The sequence below is a fragment of the Podarcis liolepis genome (genome assembly GCF_965112155.1).
Source record: "Podarcis liolepis genome assembly, chromosome: 4".
NCBI lineage: Eukaryota > Metazoa > Chordata > Lepidosauria > Squamata > Lacertidae > Podarcis > Podarcis liolepis.
In genome coordinates, this window is record NC_139558.1 from 32,492,445 (window position 1) to 32,515,041 (window position 22,597).

The following is a 22,597-nucleotide window of genomic DNA, read 5'->3' on the forward strand; positions in this document are numbered from 1 at the left end:
TTACGGCCGTTTTGACTGCTGAAACCTGCATAGATTTTAATCATTCTGAAGTTTCATACGAGATTCCCTTCTACCATTCACCGCGTACAGAAGATTGCTTCTTGCGCGGCTCACCATACGTGCAAGACTCACATGCAATTGGCCTGTTCGCCGTGGCGGGCGAGGCTTCCTTTGCATCCTCCCTCGGCCGCCCCCTCGGGGGGGGGGGGCTGAGTCAGCGACGTGCCCAGGAGGTGCTCTTCCTTCACCCCGGGCCCTCACGCCTCTCCCACCTCCTTTCCCCCCTTTCCCCCGCCTCCTCTGTTGCCCGCCTGCTTAGGGAAGGCAGCGCAGCTTGCGCGCCGCGACGGCGCCACCTCCGAGGCGGCGCGCAAACATGGAGGAAGAGGCTGCGGAGGCTGCTGCTGCTGCTGCAGGAGCAGCAGGACCGGGCAGCGGAAGCTGAGGAGAATACACGGTCCTACTGCTGTTTGCAGCTGCGGAGGCAATAATATATCTATATCTATATATCAGAGCGGGGGGAGCAGCAAGCAAAGAAGGCGATGCAGTTGCAGCCCGGGCTGCGCGTCTGCGTCGCCTGCTGAGGGGAGACGCTTTCCCCGGCTCGCGCTGCTGCTGCACCAGCAGGGCCTGGTGGCGGGTCTGTGGGAGGAGCGGAGCTGTAGGCGGGCAATGCATGAGAGGAACGCGGCGGCGGGTCGCTGAGCGACTCAGGCCCCCGGGGGGGGGGGCGCCTTTCCCTTTGGGGAGGAGAAGAGGGCGGCGGTGGAGACGGCGCGCCCGGCCGGCCGCTTGCTTGCAGCAGTGGCCTCAGCTGGGCTGCAAAAGGGTGAGCACCGGCTTTTGCAAGGAAGGACGCATCTTCCATCACAGGAGCCCCGGCCCTTGGCCCTCTTCCCCGGGAGGGAGCGAAGGACTCTGCCCCACCCCGAGAGGGGCTGGCTGTTTCGACGAGTAGCCCCGGGCCCTCCCCCCCCTCCGGAGTAAGTACCTGGCTTTTCAAGCCGCGTTTGTTAACAGGGGGGCGGGTCTGTTTGTTTTCAACCAGGGTATGAGCGGTGGTCCATTGAGCTGTATAGGATTTCAGGAAGGGGACATTCCCAGGCTCCCAGTCCCCTCTGGAGACGCCACGGATTGAACCTTGCGAAGCATCCCTGAGCCACAGCCCCCTAGGTGTAGTGAGAGACCCTAGTCAGTGTTTCCACAAAATCCCCCACAAGGAAGGTACTTTTGATTAGGTGTCTTTAATCCGTATATACAGTCTAAAATTGTGAGGTAGAAGATGGAGCACTGGTGTATTTTCCTGTATGTGCAGAAGGATTCCTCCCCCCTCCAACTTGGTTGACTGGGCAAGAGAACAGCGGGTGGATTCCTTGGAGGTGAGGGACGACAATTTCAGGAAAGAGATCTTGATGTCTTGGTGGAAGGTGCACTGCATTTGCCTCCCCAGTTTCCTGCAGTAGTATGTATAAATAAATAAATAAAGATTCAGGCAATTGTTAGGAAGGGGTTTGGAAATAAAACTGTTAGCGTCGTATTGTCATTTTATCTAAATATGTTTAGCACAGCCACTGTGAGCAATTTTGTCAACCCGACTGAAAAGAGTAATGAGTAGCTGAATCCTATAGAAAGGTCACATGGTTTTTCAGTGGGGCATTCTGCCTCGTAAGTATGTTTAGGACTGTCACTTGAAATGGTCAGCGGGTTAGAGGAGGGTTATCTTTCTTAATGAGGCAAAACAAACGTTAAGGCGTGAGTGGTGTGTGCAGGATATCTAGGTGGACATTTTCCTCTTCTACAGTTCTGGAACTTGGCGCCTCATCCAATGAAATTGACCGGCAGACAGTTTAAAGCAGTTGAATGGAAGCATCTTGACATAATGCATGATAAGACACAGAAATTAATTGGATGCAGTGGTGAGCCATGTGCAGGTGCCAGACTGCTACCTTTCAGGATCAGGTAACCCCTAGCATCAGTTGTACAAGTGATATCTGAACTGGCCTAAAGGCCCTTCACCTCCTGTTAAGAACTTTTGGCTAGGGAGTTTTTGAGCATGATTTCGTCTGATGAGATGGGGATTGTGGCCGTAAGGATCTAGGTTCTTTCAGCTGTGTGCCCAAGCTCTTGACATGAACTGAAGAAGGTAAAAGAACACGCCTCTCAGTTGTTTTTCAGAAAGAAACCTAAAGGCCATTTGCTAATGCAGGCTTGGAGACGGTGCAAACCTATGCACGTTTACTCAGAAGTAAGTCCCATTTCCTGTTCAGTGGGGTTTGCCCCCCAGATAAATGTGCACAGGACCACAGCTTTGGAAAACGTAAGACAACGCTGCAGAAAATTTAATTATTTTATGACATTTGTTTACCCTTTGCTTGCATTTCACTTACAGATAGGTAGAATATGACCATCTTGAACAAACAAATAACATTTATGAGAGCTCGGAAATGTGATCTGCCTAGTTTTATACAGGTTGTTATCTTTATAGGTTTGCTTTTTTAATGTATAAAATGAAGAGATAGCAGCTGCTCTTAACCTTAGTTTATTCTCAGCCTGGGTCTCGATAGTGAGCAATGAGTACTTGCCAGGGAAGGTGATAGAATAGGTTTGAAGCTGAAATTCACTATGTATAGGGAAGGAATTTTGGAGCAGAGAGGCCAATTAAAAAATGAAGTTTATGAGCTGGTTATCAGGGGTGCTAGGTCTGATGTTGATGAGAAGCAAACATCTGCCTGTGGTTTTTTGTTTGACTGCCACCTGCTTAAAAGGCAATCTGGAGTCCAGATGTAGCGATTACCATCTAAAATATTCGACAAAGTCATAGAAAAAAGATAAATTGGTGTCTGCTATCTATCAACAACCTTCCATGTTAAGGGACCTGTCAGTGCCAGGTGTTTGGGACAAATAAGAGCAGGAGTGGGGAACCTATGAATATCCAGGTGTTGGGCTACGGCTTCTATCATCCCTGACAATTGGTCATGCCTGGTGGGGCTGATGGAGGGCTTGGGAATGGTTTTTACCCTTGTGTGCTGCTTGTAATGGATACATCTCCCAATGAAATCAGTGGCAATTACTTCCGGGTAAGTGAGGTTAAGATTGCTGCCAAAGTGTGCAATCCTATAATGCTATAGGAGTAAGACCCAGTGCCCTGTAAACAAAGCAACCTCCTTGAATATATTAGGAAGATGTCAAACCACAGAGAGGTGAGCACTGAGGATTCAGTGGAATAGAGTGAAATAAAAAATGGTATTTGCAATAACTGGGATTTCCGAATATTTTATTTACATGTTTGTGTATGTAGAAAGAACTTGCTAAGTTCACACTATGATCTCTTCACCATAGACCCACAACTTCAGTTCTCTACTTGGTCCAGAACACCAATTAATGGGAACACATTTAATGGAGATTCATGCGCCATATCAATGTGTGCAAATTGCATTAAATTGGTATGCGTCTTATACCAATTGTAGAATTGAAAAAAATGGACATATGGTGCAGATTTTATGCTGGGGGGTGGGAAGCCTTAAACACCTACTTTTGCAGAATGCAGTATTGCAGTTTTATAGCTACACTCTTGTTTCCTTACTTACCAGTAACCTTGCCCATTTGTATGACTTGTTATTAGTTTTATGAGCATGATTATATTATAAAATGCAACTTGCAGTCTACAAGTGTAGCGTTCATAGATGCCATACAACTTCATTACAATCTGACAGTTGTTACAGTGTGCAAATGGTGAAATCTCACATGTATATGACTTTTTAAATTCATGTTCTTGGCTGCTACTGCCATCTTCTGCCACTCCCCCCCCCCATTGTTAAGAATTCAACTTCATTTTTGCCTTAGCTTATTCTCTGCTACAGAATCCCAAAACTAGGTTATCTGCTGCCGTTTTTGTGAGACGGCCTTTGTATCCTGTGTTTTGAGTGGGTTGGGGATTCCCATTTAGGGATGCAGTGGATTAGACAAGTGTCAGATTTCAACTTTTCATCTGAGGTTGATGCATCTAAATCCTTTAGGATCCCTTCATCCACACTGGAGCAATCCACACTTCTCTGTAGCAGCTGCTTTCTCAAAGTGTGATGCTGGGCTGCTTTGGGATTGTGAGTACTGGCAGAAAGAAAGAGTTCTTCCTTGCACTAGCTTAGTTTGATGGGAAGGAACCATGAGCCATGCTTACTAAGGGTCAGACTGCTAAAAGGCCTTGTTGACATGTTAACACTGAGCTGGAGAGAACAGCCAAATGTGCAGAACCTGGAATGAAAATCATGGCTTCTTCTTTCTTTCATCAGCCCTGCTGTTACTGTGCCATAAAGCTAAGCCATGGTTTGTTTCAGCATTATGTGCCAACCCAGGCTCATGGTTTGTCTCATGCAAACCATGAGCAAGACTTTCGCCTCTTGTACACTCACAGCTGTTATTTATTAATTAAATTTATATACTGCCCTTCATCCAAGGATCACAGGGCAGTTTACAGTATTAAAACACAAAAATGCTGAACAATACCCCCCCAAACTATGTGGCTCCCATAAATTTGCCTATGAGGGAATTTGCCTCCCTCATAGGCTGAAAAAGTTACCCAACTCGGAGTTAGACCCCGAGTTTCTTCAGTGTGGTATAATGATTAGAGTTTTGAACTAGGACTTTGGGGGGGGCAGCACTTCATGCCCCCACTCAGTTATGAAGCTCACTGGGTGACTTTGGGCCAGTCACTTTCCCTGCCTGGCCTACCTCACAGAGTTGTTGTGAAGATAAAATGGAGAGGAAAACCTAGGTGTATATGTGATATCATGGTGCCCAACCAAGTGTATTTTTATAATTGCAGATGCTGAAAAGTTTAAGTGGGTCAAATATTTCTCTCTCTCTGATTCCACAATCCTATAAGAATTAGCTGAGGGGAAAGAAAGCAGTCTGTCTTGCTGGACCCTGTAATTTTAAAGAAAATATTGCATGAAGGGAGATGTGTAATCTAGGTCATGGTTTAATGTACGGTATTTTTTGAGACCCAGCAAATAAAAGCAATATGTTAGTTTCTGGGTTCCTTACTCTTGTCTGCATTCAGATCATCCTATTGAGCGTAGCAGGAAGTAAGGGCAAACTTGGCCAGAAATTTAATGAAAGACATCAGGATTCCTGTCTTAAACTAGGAAGAGTTGAAGGCAGCTCCATACATCACACAGCTGATGCACGTGTGTACAGATTTTACACTGGTGTTTCTTCCAGCACACACGTGATAGGTGGAGGGATATGTCTGTGTACATCTGGCTCTGGCCCAGAGTCACCAGATGTGCATACTTGGGGTTTAAATATATGTGCATGCATGCATATATGTATATTCTACAGTGCAGAATTGTGTACCTGCAGCATGCTTTCCCAAACATGTTGAGTTGCGGCAGCATTGAGAACAATGAATTGCTTTGTAGGCTCAGTACAATTCCGAAGATTTTTATTTTTTAAAAAATTACATAAAATCCACTTTTGTGGCGTAGATATATTTAGTAGAACTTCTGTGAATGGTTTGTTTTGTTAGAATTTTATGTATGCAGGGGACGCAATTGTTTGTTCTGTCTTAGACTGGCACCAATTTAAGACTGGCAAGAGCATTTCAGAAGCTTGAAAGAGAACTCAGGTCCAGACTTCTGTGACGCTGTCTTGTTCATGGCTTCCGCAAATGTGCTCAAGCGTGATTCTTAAAAGCTTGTACAAAAAGTGCTGTGGCATCTTGGAGAATAACTGGCTTATTGTGGCACGGCTGAGCTTTCATAGGCTACTGCCCACTTCATCAGATGTTTAAGGCAGCTTTTACAGGCCTTTGCATAGAAAGGGGAAAGACTTGTACAGCTGAATCAAATGTTACAAAAATACACAGTATTCACAACAAACAGGTTAATCTCCATCTTCGTTCCATTTGTCCTCTTGGTACTGCAGATTAGCATGGTTCCTCTATTAAACTTTTATTTTACACTGACAAATCTATCCATTCTGAACAAGGGTACATTCCTCTAAAAAGTCTGCAAGCTCATTTAAAAAACAAAAACAAAAAACCACAGCGTATAGTCCATTTAATATTTGCCCTATGTAATCTGTTGAAATGATTTTGAGACTCGTTGCTTAATTGCTCCAAAATCCACAATTGTGCAGCCTTTATTGGGAGCAACCAAAATGTCAGAAATAGTGACAAGTCTTATTTTGGGACAGTAAAAGCTTTATATACCCAGATACCCGTGTTCTCTTTGATTTGTGCTCGTGCCAAGCCATATTTGTCATATTTCTTTTGGTCCACTAGACACCTTCATAACATGGGTTAACCTTCCCAGGTGGGCAATTTGCTACACCTGTCTGTACCTCCTGTTTAAAGAAATTCTTTCCATTGTTTCCCAGGCCGAGGCCATCTCTGCATGCGCAACCAGTGAAAAGTGGCTGATCCATTCTTTGCACTTTATACTTCAGGCTGCATCAACTGAGGTCAGTAATGTTAACTGGGGTAACTTCGTAATAGCTTTCAGGTTGGCCTTAGTTTCTCGAAACAATAGGGAACAAAGCTTGTGGGTTTCTTGGCTTGCTGCTTCTGGTGAGGCGTGGCATTGAGCAGTGGGGAATCCTGAGCAGTGCGCAGAAGCATGCTATTGGTTCATGGGAAACTATACTTAAAGATTTAACTATGGTTTAATGATGTGCAGACTGGGCTATTGTCTTTTACAGTTCCATCCGTTTCTGCATAGTTTTCTTGTTATTTTAATGCATGGGTGGCTAACATTTTCCAGCCCTACGGCCACATTGACAGCTACCCCTCTGAGGACCGTACGCCAACAACGGATGTAGACCATGCGTGTACGTGCACATGCATGCACGCTCACTCACTACACATGTGCATTGCCCACATGCAGCGCACACAGAGTCACCGCACATACACTGTCGAACAACGTGCAAGCAAGCCTTTAAATATAACACTCTTGCACACAGGCACACACACAATTACAGTCAGCATTCCCACTCCAGCAGTGGGGTGTCTCAAAATGCTGCCTTTTGCTTTGCACAGATAATTTGCTGATGGTACATAGAAAAAGACCCTTCTGGCTGCTCTTTAGAAATCCTCCGCTCAATGGCAGCAGGAGGAATCTCTTTATCTCCTGATTTGGTAGATAAAGTGCTCTCTCTGCTCTTTAGAGATCTCCATCTACAGAACAGACAAAGAGTTTTAGCGTTGGATCAGAAGATAAAGCTGGCCGGAGCCGGCAGGCCACTTCCTATAGCTTGGAGGTCTGGATCCGCCAGCCACCTCTCTTAATTTCAACATTTCACCTTTAGTGTGTATGTATTTGTACCGGAATTAGCATGTGGGAGGCAATCTCTTTTTGAAGATAGCTGTGTAAAATAATGAATTCTAGTAATTCTATAGCTGAGGGTAGTTCAAGGGCTGTACTGTTAATCCTCTTACTGGAGTAGACTGCAATGGGAGGAGATGCTTCTTTAGTTATAGAAGAGACTACTTCTCAGAAAACAAAAAAAGTACATGTGAAAATTGATACTTGCTTGTTTACGATGCATTTAAATGTTTTATTTCTTCTTGTTTTACAGCTGCTTTGGATCTGTTACAGATAGACAGGCAGCATAGAAACTCATAAGAACATTTTATTTTTCATTTTTGTTTTGTTTTGGAAGAGCAGCAGGAACCAACGGACGTTATATGGATCATATCTGAAACATCATGCACCGCCAGTGGCTGCTGTTAGCTGCATGCTTTTGGGTTGTATTCATGTTCATGGTTGCTAGCAAGTTCATCACATTGACCTTCAAAAATCCTGATGGTAAGTTCATATATCTTTTTCTTTTTACTGATGCACATTCTGGAACAAAAAAACCTGGCATTGTTAACGTCCAGAGAATTATTTTTATATGCTGCTGCTTGTCTTTTCTACAAACATTACAGATTACTACAATGTGCAGTATAAATAATTAGTAAATGAAAATGCTTTTCCTTTAACAACGTGCTTTCCCACCTATAAATCACATGTTGGAAAAATTACCTGAATTACGCTTGTTGAAGATGCATATTTTTCCATGACTTGCTTTCCTTAAGGTAAACGAATCAAATATGCTGTGCAGCAATTGAGGTTTGTGCAGCTTAGAAAAAGTTGAAAGAAATAATACAAATCTCCCGAATTTCCATTCCTTTCCCCCTGCCTGCTTTTTTTCATTGTGTTTGTTGATTTTAGAACAAGTAACAGCTTGTCTACATGAAAGATAGGTATAAAGCAGTATACATCTTCAATGCAACTGTATATCTGCAAAAAGAAAGAACTTGTCTAGCTGGCAACCAATATATACCTTTAGAAATTGCCACATCTAAAAAAGTTGTCATTTGGCAAGTTGCTACAGAATGAACACTTTGACTCTTCCTTGCTCCCATTTGCTAACACTGGGCCATGTGATCTTGGGTTGAAGGTTCCAGGTGGTGAGAAGTGGACCCCTTTTTTCTGAAAAAATAAAAATAAAAATAAATAATTTTATGCCGCCCATCTGACTGGGTTTCCCCAGCCACTCTGGGCATCTTCCAATAAATTAAAACACAGTAAGACATGAAACAATATGTGTGATAATGAGAGTTAGATGCAAAAGATTTTGTGTGCAACATGAAAATTTATATGGAAAAGTACAAATAGTGTTGTTCTCTACTACATACAGCATTTACATGTTAATCCTGAGTAGTGATTTAAATGCTTGCTTTTCAGGGGCGTGTTTGTAAGGTATTTTTTTGTGCTTTATCCCAAAGTGGCCCTGTATTGCTTCTTATTGATTTCTGTCCTCGGCTGCTTAGTTGAAAAATAACAGCTAGTCTTTTGCTTATCTTAAGTAGCCCAGATGGTATTAAACTGTTAATGAGTTTAAATCCATTTGATGGCACTGTCTTGTTGTTCGTTCTCTCTCTCTCTCTCTCTCTCTCTCTCTCTCTCTCTCTCTCTCTCCCCCTCTCTCTCTCTCTCTCTGATAAAGTCTTCCATTGGCAGGGGACATAGTGCTTTTTGTGTGTGGATATGTCATGGTGGCAATTTCTGCATTTTCCCATAATAGGCCATTTAGTGGTGATCAAATTGATAAAGGAAGTATTATGTACTGCAGTGGCTGAAAGAGGAAGATTAGTGCCAGCAAACTAATCTTTGCGTGACTTTGCTGCATACACTTCAGTCGTCTTCACTTAAGATAGAATTATTGTTGAGGGGAGCTACACATTTTCCATACCCTCAGCACACAGTGTTCACTTCCATCCAGTTTTTAAGGTAGTTAGTGAAAAGTGACATACAAATGCAAACTGAGACCTGCGGGCATACAGATTTAAAAAATAATAATAATAACCTACGATGCATTTGTTTCAACAGGGTCTTACTCTGAAGTTCTGCTGTTTCCACAAACATTCGTTTTCCTCCTGGTTTTAATGAATCTCTGTGGGGGGGTTTTTGGTCTGTTTTGTCTGTAAGTCACGTTGGGTTGACTTGGGCGAGATAAAGTGACGAACAAATAAAAAAAAATACAAAAATAAAGTCTACATCAGAAGTTCCTAGTCATCTATCTATCTATCTATCTATCTTACACACACTTACACACTTATATATACATACACATACACACAAGGAAACAAAGCTAAAATAATTTAATTCTATCAAATATGACTCAAGGCAAAATTGCATATTTTACAGTAAAGTTGGAAGCAGCCATTTCCTTCTGAATATTCATGGTGATGAGTGCACAGATTCATGCAGTGACTTCAGACACAATGGTTGTATGGCATGTAAAGTATTAACCCTTACCCTAAGCAGATTCATGAACAACGTTCTCAGACCATAGCTGGGCTTGGTAGTCAGCTATTTTTCCTTCTAGACATGGAATATGCCAAAAGTGTTTTAGAGTGCATGCAGAGTGCCTCTCTTATTGAGCAAGTGCAGCTGCCCACCCTCAAAGCATGTGATAAATGATACCAGAAATTGGTAATTATATTATAATATATAGATATATGTAATTATGTATATATATATAATTATGTAATTATATATATATATGCCTTTCTTTCTATTATTCTGTTTTCTTCTTACCTAGTGTATGGTGTCAAGCAAGAGCCGTTAACACTGACAGCTATAACTAAAGTAGAGAAAATTCAAGTGATGAAAGCGAAAAGGTTTCCTGGAGAGATTCAGGTATGTGCTGCTAACCCAGAGTAAAAGTTGTATTCTACCAAAATAAGCTTGGTTGGTAGGAAGGAAAAGATAGGACCGCTCTTGAGGCATTTGTAGAATTCCCCTCAGAGATGCTAGACTTACCCCATCCCTGAGGGATATGAGCTGAACAATACAATACACACATACAGAAACATCCTATATTTTTAATCGTTCTTAATATGGAATTGAAAGCCATCACCACAACTTGTTGTAGTGAATTCTGTATATCAGTTACACATTGTCTGAAAAAGAACTTTGTATTTTCTGTGCCAGGTATATGACTTTATTTTATTTTAATACAATACCAATTTCCTCCTTGTCTATCTGGTACTGCAGAGAAGCTATAAGGTATACTGCTTTTCAGCACAACCTGTAGCAGCTTGTTTGCTGGATTCTAAAACCCAAACAGCTTTATCTTACAAAGGATTAATCATTAGGCCTGTTCCAACCTTTCTCTTTATTCCGGTAGGAATATTTAGGGCAGAATATATGTCCTAAATATTCTTAATTTCCTCCCGCGTCCACGGAATGGAAATTTAGGAGCCCAATGTAACCATAGGCATACACTAACTATTGTAATTCTGAAATCCATTGTGCAATTATGTTGTGGAAATAATGTGCATAAATTCAAGGAAGACGAGAAGGTGGGATAATTTTTTTATAAAAAGTTGTGTTCCAGTGCTTAGTGTGTCATAATTTCAGCATGGGGGCAGGGGGTGGGAGAAGGCTTTTCCCACCACTGCAGTATGTATATAGCCTGGCAACCAACACATGGAAAGGTATTGATTTGTTCTTCTGATGAAGGCAAACTGGAAAGTGTGCTGCGTGCTTAGTGGAAATCCTGTACTTAGGGCCAGTACTGAGTTTTCACAGAGGCTTGCATAATCACAGTCACTCAGAAAACGAGCAACTTCAGCTGTGCAAATTGTGTCACACACACACACCCAGTAGAAACGTAAAGGTAAAGGGACCCTTGACCATTAGGTTCAGTCGTGACCGACTTTGGGGTAGCGGCGCTCATCTCGCTTTATTGGCCGAGGGAGCCGGTATACAGCTTCTGGGTCATGTGGCCAGCATGACTAAGCCGCTTCTGGTGAACCAAAGCAGCACACGGAAACTCTGTTTACCTTCCCACCGGAGCGGTACCTATTTATCTACTTGCACTTTGATGTGTTTTTGAACTGCTAGGTTGGCAGGAGCAGGGACCGAGCAACGGGAGCTCACCCCATCACAGGGATTCGAACCGCCGACCTTCTGATCAGCAAGTCGTAGGCTCTGTGGTTTAACCCACAGCACCACCCCTGTCCCATAGTAGAAGCAAAGGATGCCACAAATGGGTGTTCTGCATGAGACCAGTCCAGAGTAATTGTGCTGTATATGCTTAATTTCATGTTCCTTTAAAATGTGAACTGGAAAATAAAATTCTTCCTTATGCTCTCCTTCCCCCCTCCCCCTCCTCCTCCCTCCTCTTCTCCCATTTTATACCAAGACAATAGGTAGAGGTCTATCTGAAGACATTATACATCAACCTCTGGTCCATATGGAAAGGCTTGAGCTACTCAGGAATGTGTGCCAAGATGCATCGCTGAAAAACCTCACTCACACTACTGTTTCAAAATTTGTTTTGGATCGGATATTTGTATGTGACAAGCACAAGATCCTCTTCTGTCAAACTCCAAAAGTTGGCAATACTCAGTGGAAGAAAGTCTTGATTGTTTTAAATGGTATCTGTTTACTTCTTAAAGCCCCTGACATGTGTGCTTGGTTGGTTAGAGAAAAAAATTAACTAGCATAGTATAAAAATCGGTTGTTTCTGTCCACTGATTTATTTATTTTTTATTCCAGCATTTCACTCCCTCTTCTTTTATATTCTGTTTTTTAAACACTTCATTCAAAAATAAAAATCCTGAAGTCTTCCGGTACTCACCTTTGCACCACCTACATAACCTGTGCCAAAACCATGGCAATATGGTTGGTGCACTGCTATGGTTATTGGGAGCTAATTGCAACCTGAGCTTTAAAATAAAATCTACTTCTGTGCCCAGTACAGCTTAAGCAAGAGAGAATCAAACTTCCAAACATAAGATACCATTCCCTCAAAGTTTTAACTAAAGTTTTCTGCAATGTCAAATTAGCATTTCAGTTTGACTTCATTTCATTTAAAAAATCTATAGTCCATAGGCATTCCTAGGTTAGAATAAAGTTACATAGTTCATAGCTGTCAACTTACAGATTTGAAAATTAGGGACCAGCAGCCTCAAAAATAAGGGACCAGCAGCCAAAATAAGGGATTTTCCAGGCACAGGTATGTTCAACTTCTGAGCCCCTCCGAGCCAAAGGCAGATAGCCCAGCCAGCAGCCAAACGAAGCCTCAAGCGGTGGTTCCCACAGCGCAGCAACCCGGCAAAGGGGATGCAGCAAGGAAAATCACTGTCACCTCTCCACTGGGAAGCGCTGAGCAAAGGCGAGTCCCCAGGCAACGCGGCCGATTTGATCGGCACAAGGCATGCAAGCTCCACCCCCCAGTCGTTCTTAGACTCCATATTGGGTGAGCAACGCAGCCAAGCAACACAGTTGGAGCCTCCCTCCTCCTGGGCCGGCAGGGAGGGAGGGAGAGGAGCTGCTTCCTTTGAAACCCGGAAAATTTAAGGGACATCATCAATAAGGGACAGCAGCGGGACACGGCGCTGGGATAAGGGACTTTCCCGCCAAATAAGGGACAGTTGACAGCTATGATATAGTTATAAAGCTAATACTGTACTTTTCCGTGTATAAGACTAGTTTTTTTTACTCAAAAATAATGTTAAAAAATGGGGCTCGTCTTATACACGGGCATTGTATTGTTGGGCCAGGTGACTGGTTGCAGCTGCAAGCTGCAGCTTGTCAGCAGCGATTTGGTGGGTGATTGTTTGCTGCGCCAAGGGCTGCCGTGGATTGGCTGTCGCTGTGGCAATTGGGCGTTCGATTGCCGGCTGCTGTAGATGAGCGGGCAGACGCTTGTGTGGTGCAGTGGTTAAGAGCGGTGAAGACTCGTAATCTGGTGAACTGGGTTCGCGTCCCCGCTTCTCCACATGCAGCTGCTGGGTGACCTTGGGCTAGTCACACTTCTCTGAAGTCTCTCAGCCTCACTCATCTCACAGAGTGTTTGTTGTGGGGGAGGAAGGGAAAGGAGAATGTTAGCTGCTTTGAGACTCCTTCGGGTAGTGATAAAGTGGGATATCAAATCCAAACTCCTTTTGCAATGCGATCTTTTATGAGCGTTTGCATTCGGATTAGTGAATTTCTGCATTCCTCCCCCCACAAAAGCTCTACAACTCTGGGCATTCCCCCCCATTTTCTTAAATTTGAGTCCCCCAAAATAGGGGGCATCTTATACATGGAAAAGTACAATAATTTTCTTTCTTTTTTAAAAGAAAGGTAGCTTTCTAAAAATATGTACTAACTTAACTTTTCCCCAGGAGCTTTTTCTTCCATTGAGGAGATCCCAGAGAACATTGTGCATGACCATGAGAAGAATGGTTTGCCACGCTTATCTTCCTTCAGTGACTCAGAAATTCAAGAGCGGTAGGTGATAAACTTTAGCTTAACTTGGTGTCTGAACCAAACAGCTGTTTTGTTTTGAAAAGCCACACTTAACCAGATTAAGTGGCGTGTATGAAAAGTAAGCATGCTGAAAGGAAAGGTAAGCCATGTTGACCTAAGGCAGAACCTTTTTTATGCTAACCCAAATGTCACATGATAGTGCACACGCTTTTGAGTGATCCAGAATGTTATTAGGCTGTAGGGCTGGGTAATATCTGGTTTTCAACATCGTGATATATCACCAGCTAGACATCGCGGTATACCAGTATATCGCGATGTCTGAAAGAAGGATGGAGCTATGTAGAGGCATTGGCTGTGGCTTCACAGTTTTCCCTGCATCAGGATTTTGCTGGTGCCTGCTCTTGTGATTCACTGCAGGAGGCTGGGGAGAGCTGAGCCAGCATAGTTTACAGGGGCTGCAGATATTGAGAGAAGCATTGGCTGGCTTCGTGGTTTTTTCCACATTGTGATTTTTGCATTTTTGTGTGCTCGCCCCCCCCCCCCCAAATGATTCATGACATATTGCCAAGTCAAAAATTCTGAAACCAGTATCACAAAATGGTCTTCAAACCAGTTTTGGATGATAGTTCCAAGTTCATTGAGCCCCTTGATGAGCTTATAAAGTTGTCATCAACCATACCCTGTTGTTGTTGTTTAGTGGTTTAGTCGTGTGCGACTCTTTGTGACCCCATGCACCAGAGCACGCCAGGCACTTCTGTCTTCCACTGCCTCCCGCAGTTTGGTAAACCATCTTGTCCTCTGTTGTCCCCTTCTCCTTGTGCCCTCAATCTTTCCCAACATCAGGGTCTTTTCCAGGGAGTCTTCTCTTCTCATGAGGTGGCCAAAGTATTGGAGCCTCAGCTTCAGGATCTGTCCTTCCAGTGAGCACTCAGGGCTGATTTCCTTAAGAATGAATAAAAAAATTCCTTCCAGTAGCACCTTAAAGACCAACTAAGTTAGTTCTTGGTATGAGCTTTCGTGTGCATGCACACTTCTTCAGATACCACACGAAAGCTCATACCAAGAACTAACTTAGTTGGTCTTTAAGGTGCTACTGGAAGGAATTTTTTTATTTTGACTATGGCAGACCAACACGGCTACCTATCTACTTCCTTAAGAATGGATAGGTTTGATCTTCTTGCAGTCCATGGAACTCTCAAGAGTCTCCTCCAGCACCATAATTCAAGAGCATCAATTATTTGGTGATTGGCCTTCTTTATGGTCCAGCTCTCACTTCCATACATCACTACTGGGAAAACCATAGCTTTAACTATACGAACCTTTGTTGGCAAGGTGATGTCTCTGCTTTTTAAGATGCTGTCTAGGTTTGTCATTGCTTTTCTCCCAAGAAGCAGGCGTCTTTTAATTTCATGACTGCTGTTACCATCTGCAGTGATCATGGAGGCCAAGAAAGTAAAATCTCTCACTGCCTCCATTTCTTCCCCTTCTATTTGCCAGGAGGTGATGGGCCCAGTGGCCATGATCTTCTTTTTTTGATGTTGAGCTTCAGACCATATTTTGCACTCTCCTCTTTCACCCTCATTAAAAGGTTCTTTAATTCCTCCTCACTTTCTGCCATCAAGGTTGTTTCTGAGGTTGTTAATATTTCTTCCGGCAATCTTAATTCCGGCTTGGGATTCATCCATACCCTAGTGTTCTTAAAATGGCAGTTTTGTAGAGCAGCAAGGATTCATCCTGAAGAAGTGTGGGTGGGTGTTGGTGCTGGCTGATTCTACATCTCTGGAAATACAAACAAACAAACAAACCACCTTTCTCTGTTTGTAGGCTAAACATTTCATTTAGGTAAAACATAAGAGCCAAATGTTCTGAGTCTCAGGGCTGGTTCATTCACACCTGTACATCAGTTGTTTTCTCATTGCTTTGTAACTTGAAGAATGCATGGACAGACTTTCGGTGCGTATGGCTACTACCGCTATGCTGTTGCATTCGGGACATGGGTGGCACTGTGGTCTAAACCACTGAGCCTCTTGAGCTTGCCGATCGTAAGGTTTGCAGTTTGAATCCGTGCAATGGGGTGAGCTCCTGTTGCTTTGTCCCAGCTCCTGTCAACCTAGCAGTTCTAAAGAATACCAGTGCGAGTAGATAAATAGGTACCGCTGCGGCGGGAAGGTAAACGATGTTTCTGTGTGACCTGGCTTCCGTCACGGTGTCCTGTTGCACCAGTAATGGTTTTGTCATGCTGGCTACATGACCCGGAAAGCTGCCTGTAGAAAAATACCAGCTCCCTCGGCCTGAAAGCAGAGATGAGCACCGCACCCCATAGTCGAATTCAACTGGACTTAACCGTCCAGGGGTCCTTTACCTTTATCTGCTGTTGCATTCACACATGCAAGTTACCATTTGCTGCTGCAGCCATCAAGTGAGGAACATGCATGTGTGGACCATTGCTTATTTTATTTAGCTTTGTGAATTTCCAGCAGATAACAAATTCTTAAAATTGCCACATACAACTTGTTTCCTCTTTTTCTTACCTATTTCAGGCTGAAATTATACTTCAAGTTCCTTATCGTAAGAGATCCGTTCGAGAGGCTTATTTCTGCATTCAAAGACAAGTTTGTCCGCAATCCTCGTTTTGAACCTTGGTATAGGCATGAAATTGCTCCCGGCATCATTCGAAAATATAGAAAGAATCGCACTGAGACCAGGGGGCTGCAGTTTGAGGACTTCGTGCGCTACTTGGGTGATCCAAATCATCGGTGGCTAGATATACAATTTGGAGACCGCATCATTCATTGGGTGACCTATGTGGAACTTTGTGCCCCCTGTGAAATAACATACAGTGTAATTGGACATCATGAAACCTTGGAAGAGGATGCACCATACATCTTGAAGGAAGCTGGAATAGACCATCTGGTGTCTTATCCTACTATTCCGCCGGGGATAACACTGTATAACAAAACTAAGGTGGAACGCTATTTCTCGGGAGTTAGCAAGAGAGACATCCGCCGCCTTTATGCCCGTTTTGAAGGTGATTTTAATCTTTTTGGCTACCCAGAGCCAGATTTCCTACTCAACTGACACCTAGGAACTGTGGATGAATGAGTATAGTTGATCAAAGTGTACAAAATAATATTCTGCGTAACTGAGATGGTACTGTATCTTTTGTAGGTTTCAGAAACTTGTTCCTTATATCTGTTGGAAGATTTGCTATGTAGGAGCAACTAGGGATTGCAGATCGCTAGCTACTGAAAATAGTTTTTTAATACATGGCACTGCAATATGTTAAAAGCAAAACTTGTTAAGATAGAAAATGTCAAACGTTCCTCTTTCCCTTAACCAACAGAGGATGGACCAGTAATCTATAAATGAACTTGAAAGTGATTGCATTTATAAAGAACATTTAGAGAGGGAGGCAGCTTTCTCTAGAGTTCATGGGCTAAGGACCTGAATATGAAACTTGGATGTCAACATGGGACCAAACATTGGAAAGCATTTTATAGACGAGGAAAAGACGAGGTCTTTTTTCTTGGGTTCCTTTGCCATAGCCTTATGATAGCAGTGACTAACCATTCAAGTCAAACAGTCGTGCATTTTTCACTGACAACCTTTGAGGTCATAGGAGATCAGAAATCTTCTGCAAGTGAAGCTACAGATCCCTATTGTTAAAAATGTGGGGAAATTAAAAACGTGATGTTTCTTGTATACGTTTGAGTGACTTGGGTACCATTACTGCTACCAAGCCTACATGTGTCCCTGACCACATATTCCGTGTGAGCACACAAGCAAGCACCTCAGACGTGAAATTATTCAACAACTTGAGCCAAAGTCACAGTGTGCCGTGGAGACAGTGCCTTGTACTTTGGCCACAAAGGGGAAATAGCAGTATGTAGATGCACAGAGTCCCTCTTTGGATGAAAGCAGAGGTTGCATTTGGATAGAGAGCACAGCAAGATCAGGGAAAACAGCAGAGAAGCTGCAGTGTTGAAGCATTAATAATTACCTGTTACAAAGCCAGGGGAAAGAGTAATTTCCTGTGATTCACAGTGAGTAGAGAGTTTGGGGTTCTAGATGGATGCCAAGGTTGTTGGGATGATTGACACCCTGGCTCTGAGATAGCATGCAAGCAAGCAGGAAAAAGACTATGATGGGGGACCAAAGATGAAAGCAATTTGGGTTCTTCTGGAACCTTCCCAAAATGGCTAAAGGGATATAACACCAGGCTTTAGGATCATGACTAGATATGAAGACGATGACAAAAATTGAGGAGAGGCAAGGGAACAGGGTAGAGGAGGCAGGGAAGCCAGCAACCCGTTGGAATCTGAACCAACTGAACTGTGTGTCCACTTGGGGACAAGAACTTAAAAGCTTCTGTTTCTTGTGGGTGTGGGGTTACCTGAATCAAATGGGAAGATTGCAAATCTGGCTGAAAGACGGATATGTTTCCAAAACAAGGTGTATTTGCATGAAATGAGAAGAGGCAGGATGCTTTTAAGTCTGTTCCCTCCACTCCTCAGGGCAATTAGGGGTAAACCTAGAGGTGTGTGTAAGATTGAATGCCAAGTTAGAAAGTACTGGTTGCAAAAATGCTAAACCAAGGCGATGGACCCCTGTCTTAAGAAATGCAGCATGGACAGTACTTCTTGGAATTGCACTTTAGTTCCCACCTTGGGCTAATGAACAGCCAAATTGAGCTGCATGCCTGCCTTGGCTGTGTCCAGCCAGAATGAGGCATTTGTAACAATTCTGGGCCCTTGTTTCCCATGGTAATAAGATGGAGCCTAAGTTGTGTTAGGGAGGGGAGCTAGTGTACACTTTGTATAATCATTTGTAGAGCAAAGCTGAAGGAGTCAAAAGTGAGGCTGAACACCTTGGTAAAAGATACCTAATGTGCATTTGCAAGGTTTGGTTAACGTGCATTTTGCCATTCTTAATTTTATTTATTTTTAAATGGTGCTGGCTAGCCTAATGATCGCACAAGCTGTGAAGCTTATAGAGTGCTGCCAAAGTAAACTGGATCAATATTCCGTTCAAACCAGGTATCTCCTGGGACCAATTCTTAATCTTGGAAATACCCGTGCATGCAATGGGGCAGTGGAACTCCCTTAAGATCTCCACTGCATGTGCAACGCTAACATATTATTGCAAGACTTAATGTCCGATATTCATGATCCTTATATTATTTTAAAAAAGGATGGTAGGACTCAGCAATGGATGTTGATGAACATGTGCATATTTCGTCACACTGAGTTATATACACAGAGGAGCTGCCCAGGTGCACTGGTGGGGGGAGTGCACTGCCCCTGGTACCATCGAGGAGGGGGGTACCATCGCGGCCGCCCCCCCTGGACATGCGCTGCGCACCCCTCCACCATGCGCTGCCACGCCTCCGCAAGCAGCGCTCCACACCCCTGCGGGCCACTTGCCACGCCCCTGGGGTGCACACCAATCATGCCCCCACCTGCTCTCCGCCCCCGGTTCCAGAGCATGCAGCTTTGCCACTGCCCAGGTGCAAGCATGATATTTCCAGAATGTGTAAATTGACCCTTTCAGCAGGCAGATTTGTTGCATTAGAGGAGAGAACCCAAATTCCTAATCTTTCCACAAAAGAGCCCTGTCTGTTTTTTAATATACTTTAGGGTAACCCCCCCCCACTCACTTCCATATGAATAACTGGCAAAATTCACCGGGAATATAAAGAGATGGTCTGTCTGTGTAATATACATGTACTGAAGTTTAATAGCAAATTTTAAATGTCCAGAACAACAATAATACTTCTGATTTGTGCTTGTGTTGTCATTGTTCACAAGAGACAACTTTTTCATTTTTATTTTTAGGTTCACCAGCAATAATAATAAGAAAAAACTCCTGTTGATCAGCTTTGCTCCACTGTGATGCCAGAAGGAAGGAATAGTTGCATTTTAGTTTTCAGTGGGTCAAGAGCTGATTTTGGTCAACACAATTTGGACACTTGACATAAATGTTGAAATCCTGCTATAGTAATGTCTTAACTTGATTGGCCAGGAGTAGTCAGAATGGTGAGAAAATTGAGAAAAACCTCCACGTCTTCTCGTAAGATGTGTTTTGTAAACTTGAAGGAAAAAAATCAGTGCCAAAATTGCTGCTTCCCGTATATTCTGTTGCCAGTGGGAATCTTTTAAAGACTTGAGAGCCATTCTATATATTGCACAATGATTGAGATGACAGAGTTCTACACTATATACCACTTCAGACATTAGGTTGGGAATAGCTATATTTTTCTTTGCGCCCTTGTATAATAATAATAATACTCCCTGAAGGGAGCACGTTTGGAGCCAGGGGAGGGTTTAGTTTCACTTCTTCCTGGTGATAGTTTTCTATAGCCGATAGCTGGCTGGGTTTGATGGGAATTGGAGTCCACAACATCTGGGGGCTGCCATGTTAGTTCCCTCTGTTGTAATGTGTAGAATGGCTCCAGTTTATTGGAGGAGAATTAAGGGCTCTTTCTGACATGGAAATTTCTCCCACAGAGATCTCTCGCCTGTGTAGGAAAACCATATGCACGTTTGTGTGTGCAGTGGGGATGTACATCTATATTGCCATGTTTGTATACGTACATGCAGCTTTCCTACGCAGAAGTAATATCCATGCCAGGAAATAATTGCATGTGAAGCTGCCCTTAGTTACCGTTGATAACAAGAGATATGTCCAAGATGGCAAAGCTTGAAGCGCTCTTGTCATTTTTTGGGGGGGTGGGAGTGGGGTGGGGGGGCACATTTACAAGATCTTCGGTATACAATAGGTCTTAACTGATGTTTAAAAGATGTAACAGCTCAGTTATTTTTATACGTGTTAGAAAATAAATTGCAATTCAGGATTAATGAGCTGATCAAGTTACCTTTCTGCTGAATTAAAATGTAACAATGTGAGAAATGTATAGCAAAATAAGGCCTTAAAGCTAATTCTAATAAAAAAACACACGAAGATGAAGTCTATTTTCCCTCATTCTCTCTGTGATCTGATTGCCCAGAATATTATTGGTGTGTCCTTGTGCAATCTTCGTATAGAATCCGGGTGCATTGCAAATTCCATGGTAAATATATTTTCCCCCCTTTTGCTGGTGCTTCTTTCTCTAATAAACTCTGTGTATCTTTTGATAGATTCCCATGTAGTGATAGGCTAAACTTGAATAGATTCTGGTTTCATAAAGTAATTTTGGTGTCTGTTTGATTGTGGTTATTTTCTTCTAGTTTGCAGTTGTTATGTTTGCTCTTATGAATTTCTTAGCTTTTTATATACTTAAACATTTATTTATTTATCCATCCATCCATCCTATGTTTGGAGTTTTAGGTATTTATTTGGTGTCCATTGTTAAAGTGCATAGTCCTTCAGAAGGAAAATGGCATACAACTGACAGTCATGACTGAGGTGCATGATACAAAAAGAACGGTGGTTCAGGTAGGTCAGTGGGCCTTTGGGCCCACAAATGATATTGGACTACAACTCCCATCATCCACATGTAGCTTAGCTAATGGGAGTTGTAGTCTAATGATATCTTGGCACCCAAGATGGAAGAATGCTGATTTGAGTAACATTAAACTCTGGACATAATGGTCTCACAAGGGGGTGGGGAACAGTCTTAGGTTATCATGTATATTATTTCACTTTTTTCACTTTCTTCAAAATATGTTAAGCCCGTTTTGCTGTTTTTGAGGGTCCTCCTGCTCATTCTGCCCTAGTCTATTGTAGGACTGGGCGATATCTGGTTTTCAACATTGTATATATATGATATATATACATATCACGATGTCTGAAATAAGGATGGAGCTACTTGGAGCCATTGGCTGGCTTCATGGTTTCCCCCACACTGATTTTTTGCATACCTCACACACATATATCATGATTCACAATATATTTCCAGGTCAAAAATTATGAAACCGCTATCACAATATGGATATCAACAGGATTTTTGATGATATAGTGATATATCACCCAGCCCTAGGCTTTCGCCACAAATTCCTGTCCCGATGGTGCCACTAAGTAAGGAAGAGGTAAATAAGCAAATTTAGACATCACTCTTTTTTTTTGGTGTTACATTATGTAATAAAGTAGCAGGAGACAGAACTGGGAGAGGAGGAGCTAATTACGGTAACTCATCTAATGGATTTCAAATTTCTTTCTGCAAGAAGAGTTTGGATTTGATATCCCGCCTTTCACTCCCCTTCAGGAGTCTCAAAGCGGCTAACATTCTCCTTTCCCTTCCTCCCCCACAACAAACACTCTGTGAGGTGAGTGGGGCTGAGAGACTTCACAGAAGTGTGACTTGCCCAAGGTCACCCAGCAGCTGCATGTGGAGGAGCGGAGACACGAACCCGGTTTCCCAGATTACGTGACTACCGCTCTTAACCACTACACCACACTGGCTCTCCAAGAGCCCCCATTAAATAGTGCGTGGTTCTTTCGATACCTTGACAATTTTCATTCTCTTAAATGTTTTGCTGCTTTTAAAACTCCTGCCCTGGTAACTAGCTGAGCACTGCTTATGGCAGCAATTTCTCGTTCTCGTACGGAAGGCCTAGCAGACTGCCTTCCTTGTCTTCTGATGCCTTGCATCAAAATATCAAAAGCATTTATTGTTGGCATGAAAAGACGAGCACAAAAAACAGATTTTCAAAAAGGAAGATGATGGTGAATTCTGTTCGCCGTGTGCAATTGTGGTAAATTTCATGTCTTTTTTTCATGAAATTTACTGAAAAGTATAGCCCAGTACAACCCTGTCGACTGATTTTAGATCCAATAGTTGTTCAGTATTTTTTTCCTGTTTAACAACTTTGGTTTTTGTAGAATGTCCAGGCTTGCAGCATCCTCTG

The 22,597-nt window shown here is 42.9% G+C and overlaps 1 protein-coding gene across 5 annotated transcripts; it reads left to right on the plus strand.

Moving 5' to 3' along the window:
• The first annotated feature begins 216 nt into the window (after nucleotides 1-216).
• CHST10 (carbohydrate sulfotransferase 10) lies at nucleotides 217-20,717 on the plus strand. 5 transcript variants are annotated; one of them, XM_083501750.1, is made up of 6 exons: nucleotides 217-484; nucleotides 7,665-7,805; nucleotides 10,090-10,187; nucleotides 11,698-11,932; nucleotides 13,667-13,772; nucleotides 16,292-20,717. In XM_083501750.1, exons 2-6 carry the CDS (start codon nucleotides 7,706-7,708, stop codon nucleotides 16,827-16,829), a joined length of 1,077 nt encoding a protein of 358 aa, XP_083357876.1. In that variant the 5' UTR covers nucleotides 217-484; nucleotides 7,665-7,705; the 3' UTR covers nucleotides 16,830-20,717. The 5 variants fall into 5 exon arrangements, with proteins under 5 accessions (XP_083357876.1, XP_083357878.1, XP_083357877.1 ...); XM_083501752.1 differs by lacking the exon at nucleotides 217-484 and adding an exon at nucleotides 529-983 and having other exon boundaries at nucleotides 7,576-7,805; XM_083501751.1 differs by lacking the exon at nucleotides 217-484 and adding an exon at nucleotides 529-983.
• Nucleotides 20,718-22,597: the final 1,880 nt, after the last annotated feature.

Coding starts and splice junctions, on each gene's coding strand:
- CHST10 (XM_083501750.1), top strand. CDS start 7,706: ATGCACCGCCAGTGGCTGCTGTTAGCTGCATGCTTTTGGGTTGTATTC. Junction 7,806..10,089: donor GACCTTCAAAAATCCTGATG/GTAAGTTCATAT, acceptor CTTCTTACCTAG/TGTATGGTGTCAAGCAAGAG. Junction 11,933..13,666: donor AGTCTTGATTGTTTTAAATG/GTATCTGTTTAC, acceptor ACTTTTCCCCAG/GAGCTTTTTCTTCCATTGAG.